General features: G+C 36.1%; 1 protein-coding gene across 1 annotated transcript; it reads right to left on the bottom strand.

Moving 5' to 3' along the window:
- Window positions 1–18347: 18347 nt before the first annotated feature.
- On the bottom strand, window positions 18348–20066 carry LOC141482412 (zinc finger BED domain-containing protein 5-like). The gene has a single exon (XM_074175593.1). The coding sequence runs from the start codon at window positions 20064–20066 to the stop codon at window positions 18348–18350; it is 1719 nt and encodes a 572-aa protein (XP_074031694.1).
- Window positions 20067–20700: the final 634 nt, after the last annotated feature.

The following is a 20700-nucleotide window of genomic DNA, read 5'->3' on the forward strand; positions in this document are numbered from 1 at the left end:
AAGTTTCCTACATCTCTCGTGAACAGCTATTGAATTGAGCCCCTGCAGGGTCTTGTAATGGTCATCATTCTTTTCTTTGCTGACCTTAATGAAAGTCGCAATTCCCCTTGCCTTTACTGTCGTGACCTCTTCCACAAATAAACTTCGGTCACAAAAAATACACTTCCCTCCGCTCATTGTGGAAAGATAAAAAACGCGTTTCAAAACTACGTCACTTCGCTAAACTGAACTGGCGTTGAAAACCGAAAAAAACGTTTTAGTTAACTAAACACTGTCAGTCCACCACAGAGGCACAAAATAAACTGCCAACTTGTGAGGGTTCTGTTGAGTTGGGGATCTGCAGGTATGGCCGTGAAGGAAGGGACATAGCGGGACTCTTTTGTTGAGAGGGGTCGATGACCATACCTTGAGCCTTAGGAGGGGAGAGACCAACAAGCAAAAAAAACCCTCACCTGCCACCTTCCCCGATAAGATGTGTCTGCTTGAAATAATTATTCTGAACAAATTTTATTTATTTATTTATTCCATAAATTGCGTAACTACAAATAAATATGAGTACAAAATTCTGCATAGTACATATTATGGTTAAGGCCTTGAGCTTAAGTAAGCTATGTAGGCCATAAAAAAAAAGATACATATGTCAATCAATTAGAAGAAAATAAATATGAGAGGTAATTATTATAAGCTTCTCAAATTAAAAAAAAATAAACAAGATAAAATAAAATATTTTTCTGGATACATAAAATATAAGAAAAAGATAAAAAAACTATTACAGCATCAGTCTCACAGTAATGTTAATACTACTGAAGAAGAGAAAACAAAATATATATATATATATATATATATATATATATATATATATATATATATAAATCTATATAACAGCATCAATCTGATAGGATCGTTAATACTATTAATACTAATACTGTGTCTGGAAATAACCACTAAATATTAAGTCCTTCAATTTCTTTTTAAAAGAGAACACTCCAAGAGCCTTTAGATAATCGGGAATTGAGTTGTAGAATTTGACGCCTTGATGTGTAATACTCTGCTGACCAGCAGAAGTCTTCACAGCAGTTGTTCGTAATTGTTGCCTATTTCTGGTACTGTAGTTATGGACTTGTAGATTCGACGTGAAGTGAATGTTTGAATGAATACTATTCAGCTGGGTGCTATGTATGTAAGTACAGGTTTGAATTATGTACAGTGAGTGTACGTCCATGATTCGTCTGGTTAGATATAATTGTGCTGTTGGATATCGGTACGGAAGATTATATACTCTCTTAACAGCTTTGTTTTGCAATACTTTCAGTTGATCTATTCGATTTTGTGTCGTACAACTCCAGATGAGTGTCAGATATGTGATATGGCTATGCACAAGGGAGTAATATATTAATTTTCTCTGGCTTATAGAGGTGAATTTTGAGATTCTTCCCAAGACACCAATAGCAGGGGCTATTTTTTTACAAATTTGCTGTATATGTTTGTCCCACTTCAGCTTGTCATCAATATAAAGGCCAAGATACTTGATACAAGTTGTTCTGGTCAGATGACTTGTTCCAATTTCAATTGTCATATCATCCCATGGATTGCTCCTTGTTATTATCATATAGTTTGACTTGTTGGCATTAAGAGTTAATTTGTGATAAATTAACCAATTTTCAATGTGGGATAGATCTTCCTCTATTTGATGTTTTATTTGGAGTTTGTCTGTGCCAGAATAAACAATTGCGGTGTCATCTGCATACAGTTGAAGTTGGCCGCTCAAGGCGAGACATGACAGTGAGTTTATATAAATCAGGAAAAGTGATGGCCCCAGGATAGACCCCTGAGGAACTCCACAAGTTATATCAGTTGTTTGGCTAACTGTATCATTAAGAACCACATTTTGTGTGCGTCCCACCAGATAGTCGCTGAACCATATCAGAGGAATACCACGCACACCGGCTATTTGTAGTACTTCCAACAGAAGTCTATGATCCACTGTGTCGAATGCCTTCCTTAAGTCTAGGGATAGAAACACACAATTTAAACCTTTGTCCAATTTATCTATCATGTTTGTAATTAAGTCAGTTGTTGCAGTTTGGGTACTGCTATTTCTTCTAAAACCATATTGACCATGATACCAGAAATGTGTGTGATTAAGAAAGGTGACAAGTCTGTTGTTCATGCACGTTTCTAATATTTTTAAGATAACTGATAGCAGGGATATAGGTCTATAGTTGTTGCTAGCTGTGGGATCATCTCCTTTGTAGATAGGGATGACTCTTGCTCTTTTTAGTGCTTGAGGTACAGAGCCAGTTGTGAAAGTGAGATTCACTAGAAGGCTTACAATAATTGTGATTTCATCTGCGAAGTCCCTGAGTATTTCTACAGATATACGGTCAACTCCTACAGCTTTACCAGATTTCATTTTTTGAATAATCCGTATTATTTCTTCCGGGGTTGTTGGTTCTAAAGCAAACACAGCCCCTGTCGTAGCTATTCTTGGAGGCTTAAAATCTGTTTTTGGAATTGTCCTTGCTAAAGTTGGGCCAATGTTGGTAAAGAAGTTGTTTAATTCATTGGCAATATCCTGAGGTTTTTCTAATATACTATTAGTATTCGTGATTATTTTTGGTATTTTCACAGTTTTCTTTGTTTGTGGTTTATTGTGTACAATGGTGTTCAATACTTTCCAGGTTTCTTTTGGATTGTTTTTTACCTGTTCAAGCCTGTCTTGATAATATTGTCTCTTCCGGTAACTAATAGCTGCAGACAATATTTTCTGTGCATTCTGGTACATACTTTTTAGGTGTGCACTATTAGGGAACAGTCGATGTCTTTGATAATGATAGTCTCTATCTTCTTTAAGTTTATGGATGTGACTGTTGTACCAAGAGGCGCTGTTCTTTCGGAATCTATTCTTCAGTTTTCTTATTATAATATTGTTTTGGTAGGCTCTAATCATTGCATCACACAGAATATCCGGATCTTCCCAGTTGTGCCTAGCAATTCTTTGCAGTTCATTTCTGAATTCCATTTTGTTGAGATCTTTGATCATACAATAATCATTAAAGTTTACTTGTGGCGGTTTGATTTTCATTATTTGTAGTATCTGAAACCTGTGGTCACTAATAGCATTTTCAACTATAGCTAAGGAGTATTCATTGGTATCATCATTAGTGAATGAGTAGTCAATCAAGGTTTCACTGTGCTGAGTCACTCTTGTTGGTATTGTGCTGTTCAATTTCTTCAGACCATTCGCTTCAAGCATTATATCTAAGTTTTCCTTTTGAACATTATTTGTTAAGAAGTCAATATTCAGATCTCCCATTATACAGCATTTTTTGTTTCCATTATTTATGATTTCCAGTTTTTCTTCCAGAGAATTGATAAACATTTCAAATTTATAATCTGTTGGTCGGTATATCCCACACAGAATTAAGTTTACTTTCTCTATATGAATGAATAACATTGAGCAATTATCTACTTGTCTAGCTATTTCTCTGTAGGTATAGTTGTCCCTAATCAAGATTCCAACTCCTCCTCCCCTTTTGTCTCTGCTAACAAATACAGCCTGATATCCTGGTATATTATAAAATTTTTCATCAGCTGGGTTTAGCCACGATTCACTTATAATTACAGCATCAGGATGAACAGAATTGTTAATCAGTATTTCTAGCTCTTCCATTTTATTTTTTATTGAGCGTGCGTTCAGATACAAAACAGTAAAATTTTTATTGTCCCCATTATTGTTAACATATTCCTTAATGTTATTATAAAAACTAGCACTTGATTTAAGTGTTTCTGCCATTTTACTTGAGTTTAAATATATCATCCTCACTATTTATGCCAATTACTGGTGCATTCTCATCCTTTCTAATGAGAACTTTTCCGTCTTTGGTCCATAAAAACTTGTACTCCTTCTCTCTCTTATACTTATATGCCATATTGAACAATTTTCTGTTGCGAGTTGTCAACTGTTCATTAATGAATATTTTGGTTTTTGCTTCGGTATTATTCTTGTTTGTTTTTAACATTGCAGAGTCAAGGCTGCGTTTCTTTCTACTTGCTAGGACTTTACGTTTTATTTCACAGTTTGAAAACTTTGCAAGAAGTATGTTTCCTTTTCGTGTTTTCTTTATGTAACACTCTGTTATATCTTCGTTCTTTAGTTGACATTCCAATAAGTCATTAGCAATTTCCTTCATTACTTTCATAGGATCAGATTCTGCCTGTGTCCCATGGATTTCCAGGTTACAGGCATATTCTTTACACTCCAGATAATTGACTCTATTCTCCAATTGTGTTGTTATTTGTTTCAGATAACTGTTTTCTTTTCGAAGCTCTCTAACCTCTTGTAGCACTTTTTTGTTTTCACCAAGTAAATCATCAAACTTGTCCGATAAAAATTGTACAGCTTTTTCCAGACTTCCCATCGCATTAATTATATCTGTAATGTTCATTTGATTCACATTTAATTCTTTTTGATTTCCTTCATTTTTAGATTTTGTGGTATCCATAACCCCACTTTTGACACAAGTTGAGCATTTTAGAACTCCACTTTTTATGATTCTTTTACCACAACTTTCATGAAAAAAAGAGACATCGCAGGTGTTACATCCTACATAAGTTGATGCAGATTTATTGCAATAATTACAAAATTTTTGAGAGCTCATTTTGAACGAGTTTAACCACAATTCCTGCCGAACCGATCATATTTTACTTGGATCACGTTCAAAATGTAAAATAATTCCCTACAGTCATTTATTAATTCATTTCTTTTATATTATTAGGTAGCTACCTAATTTTGAAGTTTTTATTTTTTAATATTTTTTTGAACTTCTTTTTGAATTCTAGCTTTTTTGAAACATTTTCCTTTATTCTATCCCTCTACAAACACGTTCACGTTTTTTGTCCGACTACTGTTTCACAAGTTCAGCTGATACACGTTTGGCGGAAAATCAGAAAATCCGGTTTTGTGGAGATTGTAGGTACTGAATTTGAAATTTATGGTGTCCACTCAAATTGAAATTTGATGCTCTACAACTTTTATTCTATGACGTTTTTTGATTGGATTGACCGCTTAGATGTTACAGCTGTCTGAAAGTGACATAAGTGGAATTTTGAGCAAAGTTGGTGAAAATTGCCAATCTTTGACGGACGATTGCGGCTACACCACTTAACCGATTCGGGTGTTTGAGTAGGTCATTAGACGTGGAATTTAATGCTCTTTAATTTTGTCAAGTATGATTTTTTCTGTAGGATGTGTCGTTTACGAGTTATAAGCGATTTCGCGTGTATTTACTGAAAAAAATGTAAAAATTTCGAGGTTTTTTTGCTACCAAAAGTTAAGCTTACCACCTGCGATGGTGCAAACTCAGATTACATGTATTTAGGACCATTAGAAGGTATTAAAACCATCTCCAGCTTTCCTCGAATTACGCCGACTAAACGTCCATTTTGAGGCTCGTTTTACTGGCCTAATATAGGTCCTTGTATGAGAAACATTTTCCTAAATTTTGTATCGTAGTCACTACAAATCTCTCTTCCTTATTCTGGGACAAATTAATAATTGCGTTGGCATTTTTATTACTGAATTTTATTGAATTCTTATCAAAATCTGTTATTGCTTTATGATTTCTCTATTGTCTATGACTATAGTATCACAAGTTGTACTCAGATTTTCAATTTTCACTGATATTTTTGTTTTGCCAAGAGTTGGAATTCTTCTACCCCCTACTGGTAACAGATATTTATTGATATCATTGGGTATATAAGAGTTAACCAAGTCTCTGCTTACTATATTTTGTTCTGCCCCTGTGTTTAAAATTATTTTAACGTTTTGGTTATTTACGGAGCCGTCTATTGTCAGTATGTTGTATTGCTGTGAGGGGTTGTGAACCCTGTTTGTGGATAGGACAGCACCAGGGTTCAGTTGTGGTGTCCATTGCCGTTTAGATTTTGTCCATCCCGACACCCTGAAGCAAAATGTCCAATTCTTCCGCAGTTGTAGCACTTAGGCCTACCGTCTGTTGTTCTTGTGTTTGGAACATATGATGTATTCTGGTTTGGATGACGAGGTCTGTTGTTCTGATTATTTCTTGGCCCATTTAGGTAATTAGAATTTTGTTGCGATCTTGGATTTGTTTGAAAATTCCCTGGATTTTGTTGCGGGTTGTATCGTGGTCCCATGTATTGGTTATTGTGATTTTGGTTGTAGGTAGGACGTGGTTGGTAGTAATTATGTCTTTGATTTCCTCGAAAAAACTGATTCGGTTGGTAGTTTGACTGGCGCTGGTTGGCATAGTGATCCTGTGGCTGAGATTGGTTGTTTTGATGATGTTGATTTGAGAATTGGTATCTTTGTGGCCCATGAAATGAATTTCGATTTGTCATAGTTGTAATAGTATTTTGAGTAGCTAGCGGAATAGTGCTGAGAGAAGATTTCGAAATTATATCATCTAATTTATTGATGATAGTCTTGAAACTATCCATTTCCATTGTGTCTGGTCTTATCAGACGATATGCTGCATATACTTCGGGTCTGATTCCATTCTCAAAGAATTTGCGAAATTCCTCGGCATTTAGTGAAGGGTCATATTCGTAGAACATTGTTTTCAGGTCGTAGTAGTAGGACTTAACGGGTTCATTTTCTTCTTGTTTCCTTTGAAGTAGGCGAGCTTCCAAACTCCTTTTGATATCTTCATCTCCAAATTCCTTTATAAAATCCTTGCAGATTTCTTTCCAGGTTTTTGCTGCATTATCCGCTTCTTCACTGTAAATTTTGTACCAGATGTTCGCTGCACCCTCTAAGAATGTCCCGAAGTAGTATATTTTCAGTTTATCATCCCAACCGTTTGCTATTGAGGTACGTTCATAGCAATTAATGAATGAGTTTGCATTCCCCTTGTTTGGATTGAAAGTTTGTGGTGAAATAAAGGTTGGGGTCGCTGCCGATTTTGCTGCTGTGAAGGCGTCTTGTCAGTGTAATATTGGCCATGTTTTTTAAGATTGGTTTTTGAGTGTGAGTTCGTGCTGGGGATTCGTCTAAAGATTTATTGATCGATTGAGTGAGTAACTGTTGAATGAATTTTTCGTTGTTTTCAGTTTCCTCTCCGGTATTTCTTAAGTAATCTTGTTGAAAAGTTTCGAAGTAACTGTCGTTAATTTCAAAATTTTCCTGAGTCAACTGTGTTTTCTCGTCAAAAATTTTGTTTTCACTGTCTTGATTGTCTGAAAATCTGTCTTTGTTTTCAGTGAAAGGTTCAACGTTACAAGCTTCTTCGAAAAGTCTATTGGATTCTTTTTGTACAGTTATGGGACTCAGTTGTTTTTGTGGGGAACGTGGGGTTTGTGTGGATCTGGCAAATATATTTTCTGATCGGTCAATTGGGTTCAAAAACAATTCCGTACTTCGGTGGCTGGGGTTAAAATTTTTCTCTGTTAGTTTCACCAAAAGTTTATCTCCTCTAGTAAAAGGTTTTCTACCTAACATTCCTATTTATTACCATGTTATTTGTATTTTATATATAGATTATTTAATTGTGGTTAAACATTAGTGATAAGTTATGTTTATGCTGTGTATATGTATTTTTTGTTAAAAAAAATCATCAATCAATAAAAACCTTCTACCAACATATGTGGTCTTTATAAAATACAAGAAATATTACAAAAATGTATGAGAATATATTAGAATCTATCTACTTCTTCGTATAAGGAACTTTCGCCAGAGATAACTATAATATTGATAATTAAAAAAACAAAATCACCTAATCTATATTCATTTTTGTGTAAATAATATAATAGAATTAATAATTAGTTAATAATAATCATGAAGTCATAAAATATAATCATATTCAATCATCACCAAATAATCTTTTAAATTTCTCTTGTAATTTTTCTTCATTTGTCAACTCTATTTTGGGACACTTTGACATTTGTTCAGGGTTATGAAAAAATTTGGGGTTGGTTTCATAGATGTCTACTAAAAGGGAAAGACTGATGCTTACTATCAATTTTTGTTTTTTTACTGCTTGGTTTAATGCTAGTGTATTGATGAATGTGATCAACTGGGTTATGTGGTAAAATTTAATGAAAATACCACTTCACTTATGATATTTATTTTACAACAACTAAAACGTGAACAGAGTAACAAGTAAAAGTTTAATGATGTTTATGCAATGAGTTTCGCATCAGTACTGCCGCCGCATGTTGTCTTTTCGGTGAAGTGCGCAGACTTCCCGGCACACAGCGCGGCGTGGTGAAAATGTCTATGCATCAGGCCTTCCAGAGGCGTCGCACAAAAAAATTGTCTAAGTAACAGTTTGACTGAACATGCCGCCTCCCTTGAAAGAGTTTACCTTTCAACCAATAACAAAACATTCAAAAAATCAAAATATTTCAAAGGAGGTTTCCGCAGCTAAAAGTACAACAGTATACATCACTTTACAAACTAGTCCGGGAGTTCTATCGGTAAAACACATACCTTCGAAGCAGCACGTTTAAACACTCCTTTAGAAGTCAAAATCGATACTACACGCACCACTCCATTATCGCCAGGATGCACTTGTTCAACGCGTCCCAGCTGCCATTTCAGTGGAGGTAGGTGATCCTCCTTTAGGATTACCATGGTACCAGGCCGAAGAATACTGTTGGAGGAAGACGCACGCCACTTGCTCCTCTGCTGAAGTTGCGATAAATAGTCCTTGGACCACTTAGCCCAGAAGTGCTGTACCATTTGAGTCAGTTGGTGATATCGCTTGAGTTTGCTAACGTTTAGTAGACTCATATCTTCTTGCGGTAGAGCGGCCAAAGATGAGCCAATTAAGAAGTGCCCAGGTGTGAGTATGTTTAGGTCATCAGGATCCTCGGATAGAGGGATAAGTGGCCGGGAATTTAAACAAGCTTCTACCTGTGTTATGACAGTGTTAAACTCATCATAGGTGAAATTATTATTTCCCATAATTCGTTTTAGATGGAATTTTGCAAACTTTACTGCTGACTCCCACAGACCACCAAAGTGTGGAGAATGTGCAGGGATAAAATGCCAATTAATTGATGTTTCAGTAAAATAGTCTGAAAATTTTGACTGCGTTGAAGGATTTTGAAGAAATCCATAAAGTGCCTTTAGTTCATTACAAGCGCCCACAAAATTTGTCCCGTTATCAGAGTAAATATTTTGTGATATACCCCGTCTAGCAGTGAACCTTTTAAAGCAGTTCATAAATGCTTCTGTAGTCAAATCATTAGCCAACTCCAAATGAACTGCCTTTGTGGCGAAACAAACAAAAACGCACAAATACCCCTTAAGGACCTTGTGCCCCCTCAACTTATTAGCTTTAATTTCAAAAGGGCCAGCATAATCTATTCCGCAATTAGTGAAGGGTCGACTGGGTGTTAAACGAGATTTTGGCAAATCGTCCATTATATGTTTAAAATCTACTGGTCGAACCCTAAAACAAGTGACACACTCATGTAAAACGCGTTTTATAGTGCTTCGTCCAGACAAAATGCAATATTTTAAACGAACGTTTGCCAATAAAGCTTGGGATCCAGCATGCAAGTGTTTGTAATGCTCGTGTAAAATGATAAGTTTTGTAAAAGAATGATTTTTTGGTAATAAAATCGGATGTCTTTGATCGTAGGAAATATCTGCGTTGCGTAGTCGGCCGCCTACTCTTATGAGACCCATGTCATCCAAAAATGGATTGAAAGCTAAAATTTTGCTTGAATTCGGTATTGGTTTGGACTTGCGTAACACATACATTTCCTTTTCGAAACCTTGCTGTTGAGCTAGCCGAATTAATGCTTTAAGAGAATTTTGCATTTCCTCCACAGTTGAATGTCCTGAAAACCTGGTTGATGAGGAAGATTTACAATTCCGAGTAAACCTTATACAATACGCTACAACCCTTTGTAATTTCGTAAGACTAGAAAACCTCTGAAATAAGTCTGTTTCAATACTAACACTAAACGCTTGCCGAATAACCTTTACTTCTGGAATATCTACGGGCACCTCGAACCTAGAAATTGGCCATGACTGTTCGTCATTTACCAACCATATCGGACCATTCCACTATAAGCTGCAAGATTTCAAGACTTCTGAGTCTACCCCTCGTGATATGATATCAGCTGGGTTGTCCTGAGACGATATATGATGCCATTGATGTCCTTGAGTTAATTGCTGAATTTCAGCTACCCGATTTGCCACGAAAGTTTTCCAATGGTATGGTTCTTCACTTAACCATGATAACACGATAGTAGAATTGCTCCAAAATTGAACCTTGTCAAACCTTATTTTTAAAGAATCCAAAACTTCGCGTGCCACCTTGGCTGTTAACAAAGCAACACATAATTCCAACCGTGGCAAGTTTAGCGTTTTCACGGGCGCTACCCTTGACTTGGCGCAAATCAATTTCACCTGGGACCCATTTTGATTAGTGGATTTAATATAAATTACTGACCCGTATGCAAGTTCAGACGCATCTGAAAAACAGTGCAATTGAATTTCTGTAGGATTCGTACAAATAGTTTGACGTGTTATTTCCAATTCATCCAATTTCTTTATACCTTGTTTAAACCTAACCCATGACGTGTGTAGATCAAGGGGAAGTGACTCATCCCAACCTAATTTCATTTTCCAAAGCTCTTGCATTATTAACTTAGCCCTTATGATTGCAGGTCCTACAAGCCCTAAAGGATCAAATATTTGCGCTGTAACGGATAAAACTGTTCGTTTTGTCGCTCTAGTTTGAGAATCATCAATCGATATTTTATACTGTAAAATATCCCGTTCTGAATTCCACAACAACCCCAAAGCCTTCGTAGTTTTATCGTTCTATTTCCGATCTGTCGTCTTCATCGTTGAGAACTTCCGCATGATTCGAGGTCCATTTTCTTAAAATGAATCTAGCTTCTTTCAGAATTTTGCTGATTTGGAACCTTCAAAATTTTGGCTTCATTGACTGATTCCGTGCTTAATAGCAAATCGTCCATGTAAAAGTTGTTCAATATGGCCTGACTAGCCATGGGAGAACTTTCTTTATTATCAATGCCCATTTGTTGCAAACACCTAACCGCTAGAAATGATGCCGGTGCCGTCCCATAAGTGACGGTATTGAGTCGATAAATATTTATCGGCTGATCTGGAGAAAACCTCCCAACATATCCTCTGAAGGTCACGATGTTCTTCTTCAATGTACACCTGCCGGTACATTTTTTCAACGTCTCCTGCTGTGACTATAGCATGTTTACGAAAACGAAGTAAAATGTTGAAAAGATTATCTTGTAATTTAGGCCCAACCATCAAAACGTCATTCAAAGAAATACCGGTGTCCGTGCATGCAGACCCATCAAACACCACCCTGCACTTTGTTGTCAATGAAGTCTCTTTGAAAATTCCATGGTGTGGCAAATAGTAAAGTGGATAACCGTTTTCTGAGCTTTTTCCGAACTCTTCTGAAATTCCTAAACATGTCATATGACCCAATTCGATATATTCCTTAATAAAAGCATGATATTGAGTTTTCATATTATCATCCTTGTTCAACTTATTTTCTAGCTGTCGAAATCTTTTTAGAGCTATACCAAATGAGTCACCCAATTTCGGAACATTGTCTCTTAAAGGCAAGTTTACAATAAATCCCTTGTTGTTGTTTCCCTAAAGATTTTTTCACAGTTAAGCTCTTCCCTTGACAATGGTTTTTTTTGTTGGTACTCTTCCACCTCCCAAAACTTCTCGACTTGTTTTTGTATCTGTACATTCGATGATAAATTACATGTAACCGTATTACTCCGTACTTCCGAGAAACCGAGGACTGGTCCCGAAATTACCCAGCCCAACATAGTTTTTTGAATAACCGGTTGATTTTTACCCAATTTTATTTGCCCGACACAAATTAATTCCCAAAATATTGAAGCACCTAATAAAAGAGCCACCTTACTAGTTTTACTAAACTCAAAATCTGCCAGAGTGACATTTGGAGGAATTTTGTAGCAAATTGAGTCGATGTCTAACGATGGCAAATTTCCCGAAATTTTATCAATTAAAAGAAAACTTGATTCAAATTTGAAGTCATTGAATTTGGAATGAACTATAGTTTTTACCGAATTTGTGATATTTGTAATACTATGTGCGATACCCGCCACTGGAATCCTGATTTTTTGTGTAGGAAGTTGTAGTCGTTCCCACAATTCTTTTGTCATAAAGTTAGATTGTGAACCCGAATCAAGTAATGTCCTGCATTCTTGACGATTACCATGACCATCTACGATATGTACTAATGCTGTTGATAAAAGAATTTCCGTCGAAGTAACAGTTGCTGTACACTGGTAATTTCGTGAAACCGTTTGTATTTCCGACTGTTGATCATTCACCGATTGCATTGAATTCTGATCTAACCCCGCAGATGTACCTACCGATTTACCTTGTACTTGCTCGCCGTTATGCAATAGAGTATTGTGCCTTTTTCCGCATAATTTGCATCCCCCAACGGGACATTGCTCAACCCGATGGCCGTATTTTAGCCAATTCCAACAAGCATTGGATTTTTTAATTTCGTCTCGTTTTGCTGACATACTCAGATTCTGAAATTTTTTACAAGAGAATAGGAAGTGATTCTCTCTGCAAATACCACAAGGTTTGCTTACAGTTACAAATGACCTAGATACGTGTTATCTATCTAATTTACCCTTTGTTTCCATACATTTATTTAATGATTTATGCTCGTTTTTTGCTGAATCAATAGCCTCCAGAAGTTGACACTTCTTTTCTAAAAAACCTAGAAATTCTCTCATTTTAGAAAATGCATTACTGGGAACGCTTTTTTGCCATTCTCGTTTTGTTGTCGGATCTAATTTATTTTCTAAAATATAAATTAATAGAGTGTCCCACGAGTCAATAGGCTGACCTAAAGATTTCAAAGATCTAGTATCTCTATTTATCACGTCCACCAGTTTTCTTAATTGCTGAAAAGATTCCTTTTGTATTTGAGGAAAATTATAGATCGAATCTATATGGCTTAAGGCAATGAGCTTTTTATTTTCAAAACGATCTCTCAATAATTTTCATGCTTCCACATAATTTTGTTCAGATACTTCCAAAGCCCGAATAACTTCAGCTGCATCACCTTTTAGTGAATTTTTGAGATAATAGAATTTTTGAATGCTTGTTAGATTTGCATTAGTGTGAATCAGCGCTTTGAAAGTATCATGAAATTTCAGCCACTCTTTATAAGACCCCTGGAACGATGGAATTTCCATTACTGGCAATTTTACGTTTTTATCTATTTGATTAGTTTGGCCAATGTTTTGACTACCTTGTGCATTCGAATTTGTTATCGAGACATTGCTCACCGTTAACTTACTTTCAGCTATAGTTATCAGTTTGAAATATGTATCTTCAAATGCTTCTCTCTCACTTTCCTGCTCCGGAGAATTATCCAATTGTTCAATACTAGTTTGTAACTCGTCAAATTCATCCCAGCATTCCCTACACTTTTTTATACGTGCCGGTAATTGACCCAGTAAATCTTCTGTTATTGACGTGAGAAATGAATCAAATCTTGTCAACCGCCCTTTAACTATACCTCTTTTACGAATTAAATCATTCAAATCGACCGACATTTTGAGTGATCAAACCTTTGTAAAATAATTCAAAATAAAACAACGTAATAATAAAAACACAGACAGAACCCGTTTGTTGTATATGTTCATTTATATTTCACACTGTATAGGTCATATTTTACCGATGTTTGTAGACAGTGAAGTCTGTTATTCTGTTATCACTTTTGTCATATGCATTTTTGTAATAAAGTATTACGTATTTCTTAACAAGAATTTACATATACAATAGTGGCGACGAGGACGGGATAGAATAAAATGGATTCTGAACAATTCAGTATCCTGATTAAGACTCTTACGGAATCATTGGAAGATATATTTGCTACAAGTATGATTGGTGGTAAGCTTTTCACAACTCTCGATATCAGAGAAGCTTACCTTCATATGCCTATGGATGATAATAGCGCCAAAATCCAAGCTATAACCACAATGAAAGGAGATTATACTGTTAACCGTCTTATGTTTGGAACCAAGGTGGCACCAGCAATTTGGCAACGTTACATTACAAGAACCTTATCCGATATACCGGGGGTATGCGTATTTCTGGATGATATCAAAATACAAGGATCAAGTTTCCATGACCATCTTCAGACATTAAAAAAAGTTCTGAAACGTTTGCAAGATGTTGGCCTAAGAGTTAGAGAAGATAAATGTAAATTTTTCGAGTCCAAAATTACTTATCTGGGACATACTGTATCTGACAAAGGTCTAGAAAAGACTCCAGAGAAGATCAAGGCAGTAGTCAATGCAAGAATTCCAACAAACACATCTGAGCTGAAGAGTTGGCTGGGACTAGTAAATTACTATAGTAGATTTCTCAAGAATCTAGCGACGAAACTATCTCCATTGTATAATTTACTCCAGAAAAACGTTACTTTTCAATGGACAGAACAATGTCAAAATGCTTTTGATCTTATGAAACGGGAAATTACATCAAGTGAAATTCTCTGTCCATATGATTCTAAGTTACCATTAGTACTGGCTACAGATGCAAGTCCCTATGCGCTTGGAGCAGTCCTCTCCCATATAATGCCGGATGGCACTGAAAGACCGATTGCTTACGCTTCCAGGTCTCTCAGTAAATCAGAGAAAAACTATAGCCAAATAGACAAGGAAGCTACTTCGATATTTTGGGCTTGCAATAAATTTTTCCGTTACTGTTATGGGAGAAAATTCCGACTGATCACAGACCACAAACCATTAGTGTCCATTTTTCATCCAGAGAAGCATCTTCCTAGTATGGTGGCTACTAGAATGCTTCATTATGCTCAATTCTTACAAGGCTTTGATTACGAAATTTCATACAGATCAACAGAAAAGCATGCGAATGCAGACGCCTTATCTAGATTACCAGAAACCGCAAACACAACACATACTTCCATTGATACAGTAGCACATTACCAATTACAACAGTTGTTAGTTCTACCAGTAACGCATACTGAAATTGCCAAAGAAACGCAAGCGGATTCTATTCTAATGAATGTCTACAAAAGTTTACTTGAAGGAAAGAGAATCACAGAAATTGGATACGTTGGTAATGATTTGGAATTTTCTCTTACACATGGAGTTATTTTAAAAGGTTCAAGGGTGGTTATTCCGACCACACTACGGAGAAAAATCCTGGAAGAACTACATGAAGCTCATACAGGTATAGTGAAAATGAAAGCGCTAGCCAGATCTTACGTCTGGTGGCCAAAAATTGACTCCGATATTGAGCAATTAGTCAAAAGTTGCATACCATGTCAAAGTGCTCAAAATAAACCGATGAAGGTACCACCTCACTGTTGGGAATACCCAAGCTCTCCCTGGCAAAGAATACACATTGACTTCGCTGGTCCTTTCATGGGTAAATATTTCCTACTAGTAATAGATGCATTTTCTAAATGGCCAGAGATCATTTCCATGACTTCTATGGTAGCTTCAAGAACAATTTCCATTTTACGTAATCTTTTTGCCCGTTATGGTCTACCAGTCACTTTAGTTAGCGACAATGGTCCAACATTCAGATCTCAAGAGTTTGAACTGTTTTTGAAAAGTAATGGTATCTTGCACAAGTACTCAGCACCATATCATCCGGAAACAAATGGCCAGGTTGAAAGATACGTCCAAACAATGAAAAATGCACTGAGGAAATTGACATCTAACCGAGACAATTTGGATTGTAAATTGGCCAACTTTCTAATGCAATATAGAAAAATACCAAATTCAACTACGGGAATGTCACCTGCCATGCTTTTTTTACAAAGAGAAATTCGTACAAAAATTGATTTACTCAGATACATTGAAAATGAAGACAACAAAAATTTAATTCGACCTCAAATGAAGTATTTCATCCCTGGTCAACGAGTTCGAGTTCTGAATTATGATAAAAGCTCGAAATGGAAATTCGGAAAAATTGTTAAAAGAGAAGGTTCACTGCATTATTACATCGAGGTTGATGGTAAGTTGTGGCGACGACATTTGGATCAAATAGCGCCAACGGAGGTAGATTGGTCGGATAATTACAGAAATATCCGATGTTGCTCTTACGGAAATATATCACCCAATGAAGGCATTAACATATCTACCACTCAAAGCTCCAATCAGGAAACAATGGAAATGGACAATGAACAACAGGAAGGGATTTCTATTTCACTACCGGAGAATGAAGCATCAATTTCTGACTATTCATCTATAGAAAATTCGGATGGCAATAAAGATCAACAAACGAACACATCAAATACTGAGAAGAGCAATCAAGCAGTAAGGCGAGGTACGCGAGTGAGAAAACCTGTGCAAAGATTAAACCTCTAAATAAAGAGGAAGATATATGTTGTATATGTTCATTTATATTTCACACTGTATAGGTCATATTTTACCGATGTTTGTAGACAGTGAAGTCTGTCATTCTGTTATCACTTTTGTCATATGCATTTTTGTAATAAAGTATTACGTATTTCTTAACAAGAATTTACATATACAATACCGTTTAAATGAAATGGAGAAGGATAAAAAGGAACGTACTCACTTTACTTCTTCCGTACCGCTTTTTTGTGCCTAGCCGCCTTGAAACTCGAAGGCGATGAATTCTGAATTCCCTCGTCCGAAGTTCGACTTGCGCCGTCTCTGCTTGGTGCTATTTTAAGAAAGTGGAGCACTGATGCCGCCGAATGCCTGGCCACGTTGTTGAAATGCGCGCCAACTCCTTCCACTTGTTTGATTACGCTGGAGCGAGCCCCTTTCTCTGCTCACATTCGCCGATGGTTGTTTGCTACTCCCGAAGTCCCCTGACCTTGGATGTGTGAATCTGCTCCGATGCCGCTTGAAATGATAGGTGTAAATTATCCGCTCGATGGACCATGTAATATTGAATGTGATCAACTGGGTTATGTGGTAAAATTTAATAAAAATACCACTTCACTTATGATATGTATTTCACAACAACTAAAACGTGAACAGAGTAACAAGAGTTTTAAATGATGTTTATGCAATGAGTTTCGCATCAGTACTGCCGCCGCATGTTGTCTTTTCGGTGAAGTGCGCAGACTTCCCGGCACACAGCGCGGCGTGGTGAAAATGTCTATGCATCAGGCCTTCCAGAGGCGTCGCACAAAAAAATTGTCTAAGTAACAGTTTGACTGAACAAACGGTAAAAATGAATTTATTTCATACATATGGACCGCACTGTATATTTTTCAATTTACATTTGATTTTTTCACCCTCTTCAGAAATACTATGAATTTAATTTGTCCTCTTTTCTGTCCGATTTATTTTCTGATATCGCAAAACTGAAATGATTAAGATTTGAAGTTTTCTCGCACACCTCTTTCAAAATAACGTCTTTACTGAATTAATTTGAAATATTTGCATTATCAATATTTTCATTTGACTGTAACACTTCTATTTGTGAAAAAGTTTTCGATATATCTAGAGAGAAGTTAGCCAGGTAAAGGAGTTGAACATCTTATTTTACAAAATTTGTCTTTGTCTTACATAAAATAGTTTTGATTTCGATCCATTCTTAAGACTATTCTTTCGACCCGAAGAAATGAAGTACCAAAACTTCCAATTTTTGGATGGTGAGAATGACTTTCATTTATGTCATTTGAACTGACCGCCCTTTTGAAACGATTAAAAAATGAATCAGTTGACGATAAACCCAAATTATCAATTAAATCTTCAATTTGCCCGCAATTTAGTTTAATAGCTTTATAAAGGCTATATCTGTTGTTTTTGGTATTTTTTTCTTCAGTTTTTATTAACATATGATATATTTCCTCATTATACTCTTTTTCTACTAACATATTAAAGTTATACCCAGCGTTGACAATAATACACGTTGACATAATACATTATGAAAATAAGATGATAGTAATAAATATTTGATGATATTCAACTCACCTCGGTTAATTAATTAACTCACCTCACTAAAATTTTCGCAGTTCACAAAACAATAAATTCACATCATAAATCTAAAATAATGTTTGTACTTAACAATCACTTCATAAGTTTACGAATCATTTAAATCTAAATCTGTTATTTTCCTAACAATAAAAATTCGTATCAGAGTCGGTACGGCATGTCAAGCTAATTTGATGATTCACTCAGTTAGTGCAATCCTCTAAATCATCAGTTCTCAAACTGTGGGTCGCGACCCCCAGGGGGGTCGCGTGGTGTGTCCAGGGGGGTCGCGGGATAAGAAGGAAAATCAAAAAAACAAATCAGTCATAGCTGTAGTTTTTATTAATAACAAAATTTATAGGCTACACAAATTTGTAATACACATACAAGTTGAAAAAGGTGTAATAATATTTAATGGGAAACATGAGCTTGTTTGGAATTAACCATTTTTTTATGTCCGGAATGAGTTTTGTAATACACAAAAGAATGTCATTTTCCAGGGTCAAACGATTTCTTGATTTTGTTTTGATATTCACCATTTTGGAGAAACCTTGTTCACAGTTATAAGACGTAGAAAATGGCATCAAAGTCTGTAATGCTTTTGTAGACAGTTCTGGGTATTCATTTTCAATACCTATCCAAAATTTGTCGATACAAGCACTGTTAAAAGTGAGTTTTGCTGACTGATCACTTGAAATTTCGATCAGTTGATCATGTTGACGAGCAGTTAGCTCAGCTTTTGTTACGACTTGATCACTGAACGGATTGACTACCCACAAAACCCCACTCGTATCCTTATTTGGAATGTAATCTGTCAACTGTTCAATCAAACCTTCGAGATGAGAAGATACTAGTAAGGAAAGAGATGAAGTGTCAGGGGATGTACAGTAGGATGTAGACAGAAACCCTATAAACTCTTGAGTTAGTGTAAAATTTTCAAAATCTTCTTTCTTAACTCTTGCGTTCCAAACACTGAGTTTTTTTACAAATGCATTTACTCTGTCTTGAGCATATATCATATTTTTGTCTGGTCCTTGTAGGGATAAGTTCAAAATATTAAGGTGAGAGAAGATGTCAGCCAAATAAGCAAGCTTAACCAACCACTTTTCATCACTGAAAAAAGTGGAAAGTTCGGGTTTACTATCAACCGAAAATAACAACATTTCTGACTTTAATCCAAACAGTCTGCTTAATACATTACCACGGGATAGCCACCGTACTTCAGTGTGAAATAAAAGATGTTTATGCAAGGCTCCTACCTTTTCACACAAAATATTAAACATCCTACTTTGCAGCGGGCGACTTTTAATGTAGTTCACTATCTTGACAGTTTCATTTAAAACTTGCCGTAATTCATCTGGCATTTTCTTAGCTGCCAAAGCTTGCCTATGTAAAAAGCAGTGAACCCAGCTTGCATTCGGTGTCAATGATTTCAACCTGGCAATTAAGCCACTCTTCTTTCCCGTAAGGGCCATTGCTCCATCACTACAAATTGAAACACATTTCTCCCAATCAAATTCGAAAGGTTCAGTTGCTTGAACAAACACCTTATAAAGACTTTCACCTGTTGTATTATTCGGCAGGGGCTTACAAAACAAAATATTTTCATGAATAGCATCACCGTAATCGTACCGGATGAAGCATAAAAACTGAGCACAGTTGGCAACATCTGTTGACTCATCCAACTGAATTGCAAAAAAAGTACTGTCTTTTATTTGCTTCTTTAGCTGGTTCTGAACATCTTCAGCCATGTCACATATTCTTCTTGAAATAGTATCATTTGATAACGGGATTTTTTTCAATTTTTCAGCATCTTGAGGACTGATTATATTTGAAACCATATCAATTGCAGCAGGAAGAATTAATTCCTCAGCAATTGTATGGGGTTTCCCTTTTTTAGCAATCTTCAGTGCTACCTCGTATGAAGCTTTAAGAGCATTCTTATCAACATTAGCAAGATCCGTAATGTTTACCTGTTGACTTCGAAGGGAGAACAGTTTTCTTTGGAAAAATTCCACTGGTTTGTCTTTCAAAGCAAAATGTTTAGTTTCTAGATGGCGTTTCATTTTCGAAGGCTTCATGCTTTCAGCTGACAACACTTCATTACACACCACACATTGAGGTTTGTCTGCCAGTTCAGTGAAACCGAATTGTATGTACGACTGGTCATATTTGCGGAATTTTGTCTTTCTGTACTCACTAGCACTAGCATCACTACTTGACGACGGTCTTCTTAGAATACCTATCCATTGCTACTTTTTCTAACTGTATTTGCTCGCAATACTACTCACAAGTACACACACAGTGTTGAGTGATCGACTCAAGAAGCCAGACTGTCATGTCGTCTGCCGTCCACCGGCTAGCAGAGAGTGCGCGCGCAAACAGGCCCTATGAGTCATCATTGCTTTGTCATTGTTCGTGCCACGAAGTGAGTTATCCCACTTTCTCTTATTATAAACAATTCAAGTGACAACAATTTGTATTTATTTTTATTAGTTAATAGTATTTTTATGGATAAAACTTAGCCAATAGTGTTTTTTTTCATTTTTGTTTATATTTAAAAATAGGGGGGTCGCCGAAATACTAGGTCTAAAAAGGGGCTCGCAGTGGCAAAAAGTTTGAGAACCCCTGCTCTAAATGGTCTTTCACAAAATTTCATGGGGGTACTCATCGTAGATTGGAAAATATTATTTTTTCATTTTCCTAAAAATAAAA

Source organism: Leptinotarsa decemlineata, unplaced genomic scaffold (genome assembly GCF_025532065.1).
Source record: "Leptinotarsa decemlineata unplaced genomic scaffold, Ldec_3_MD MMD2_P_RNA_scaffold_14, whole genome shotgun sequence".
Lineage (NCBI taxonomy): Eukaryota > Metazoa > Arthropoda > Insecta > Coleoptera > Chrysomelidae > Leptinotarsa > Leptinotarsa decemlineata.

Bases quoted from the DNA above. Each gene is read 5' to 3' on its own strand.
- LOC141482412 (XM_074175593.1), bottom strand. From the start codon at position 20,066: ATGAAGCCTTCGAAAATGAAACGCCATCTAGAAACTAAACATTTTGCT.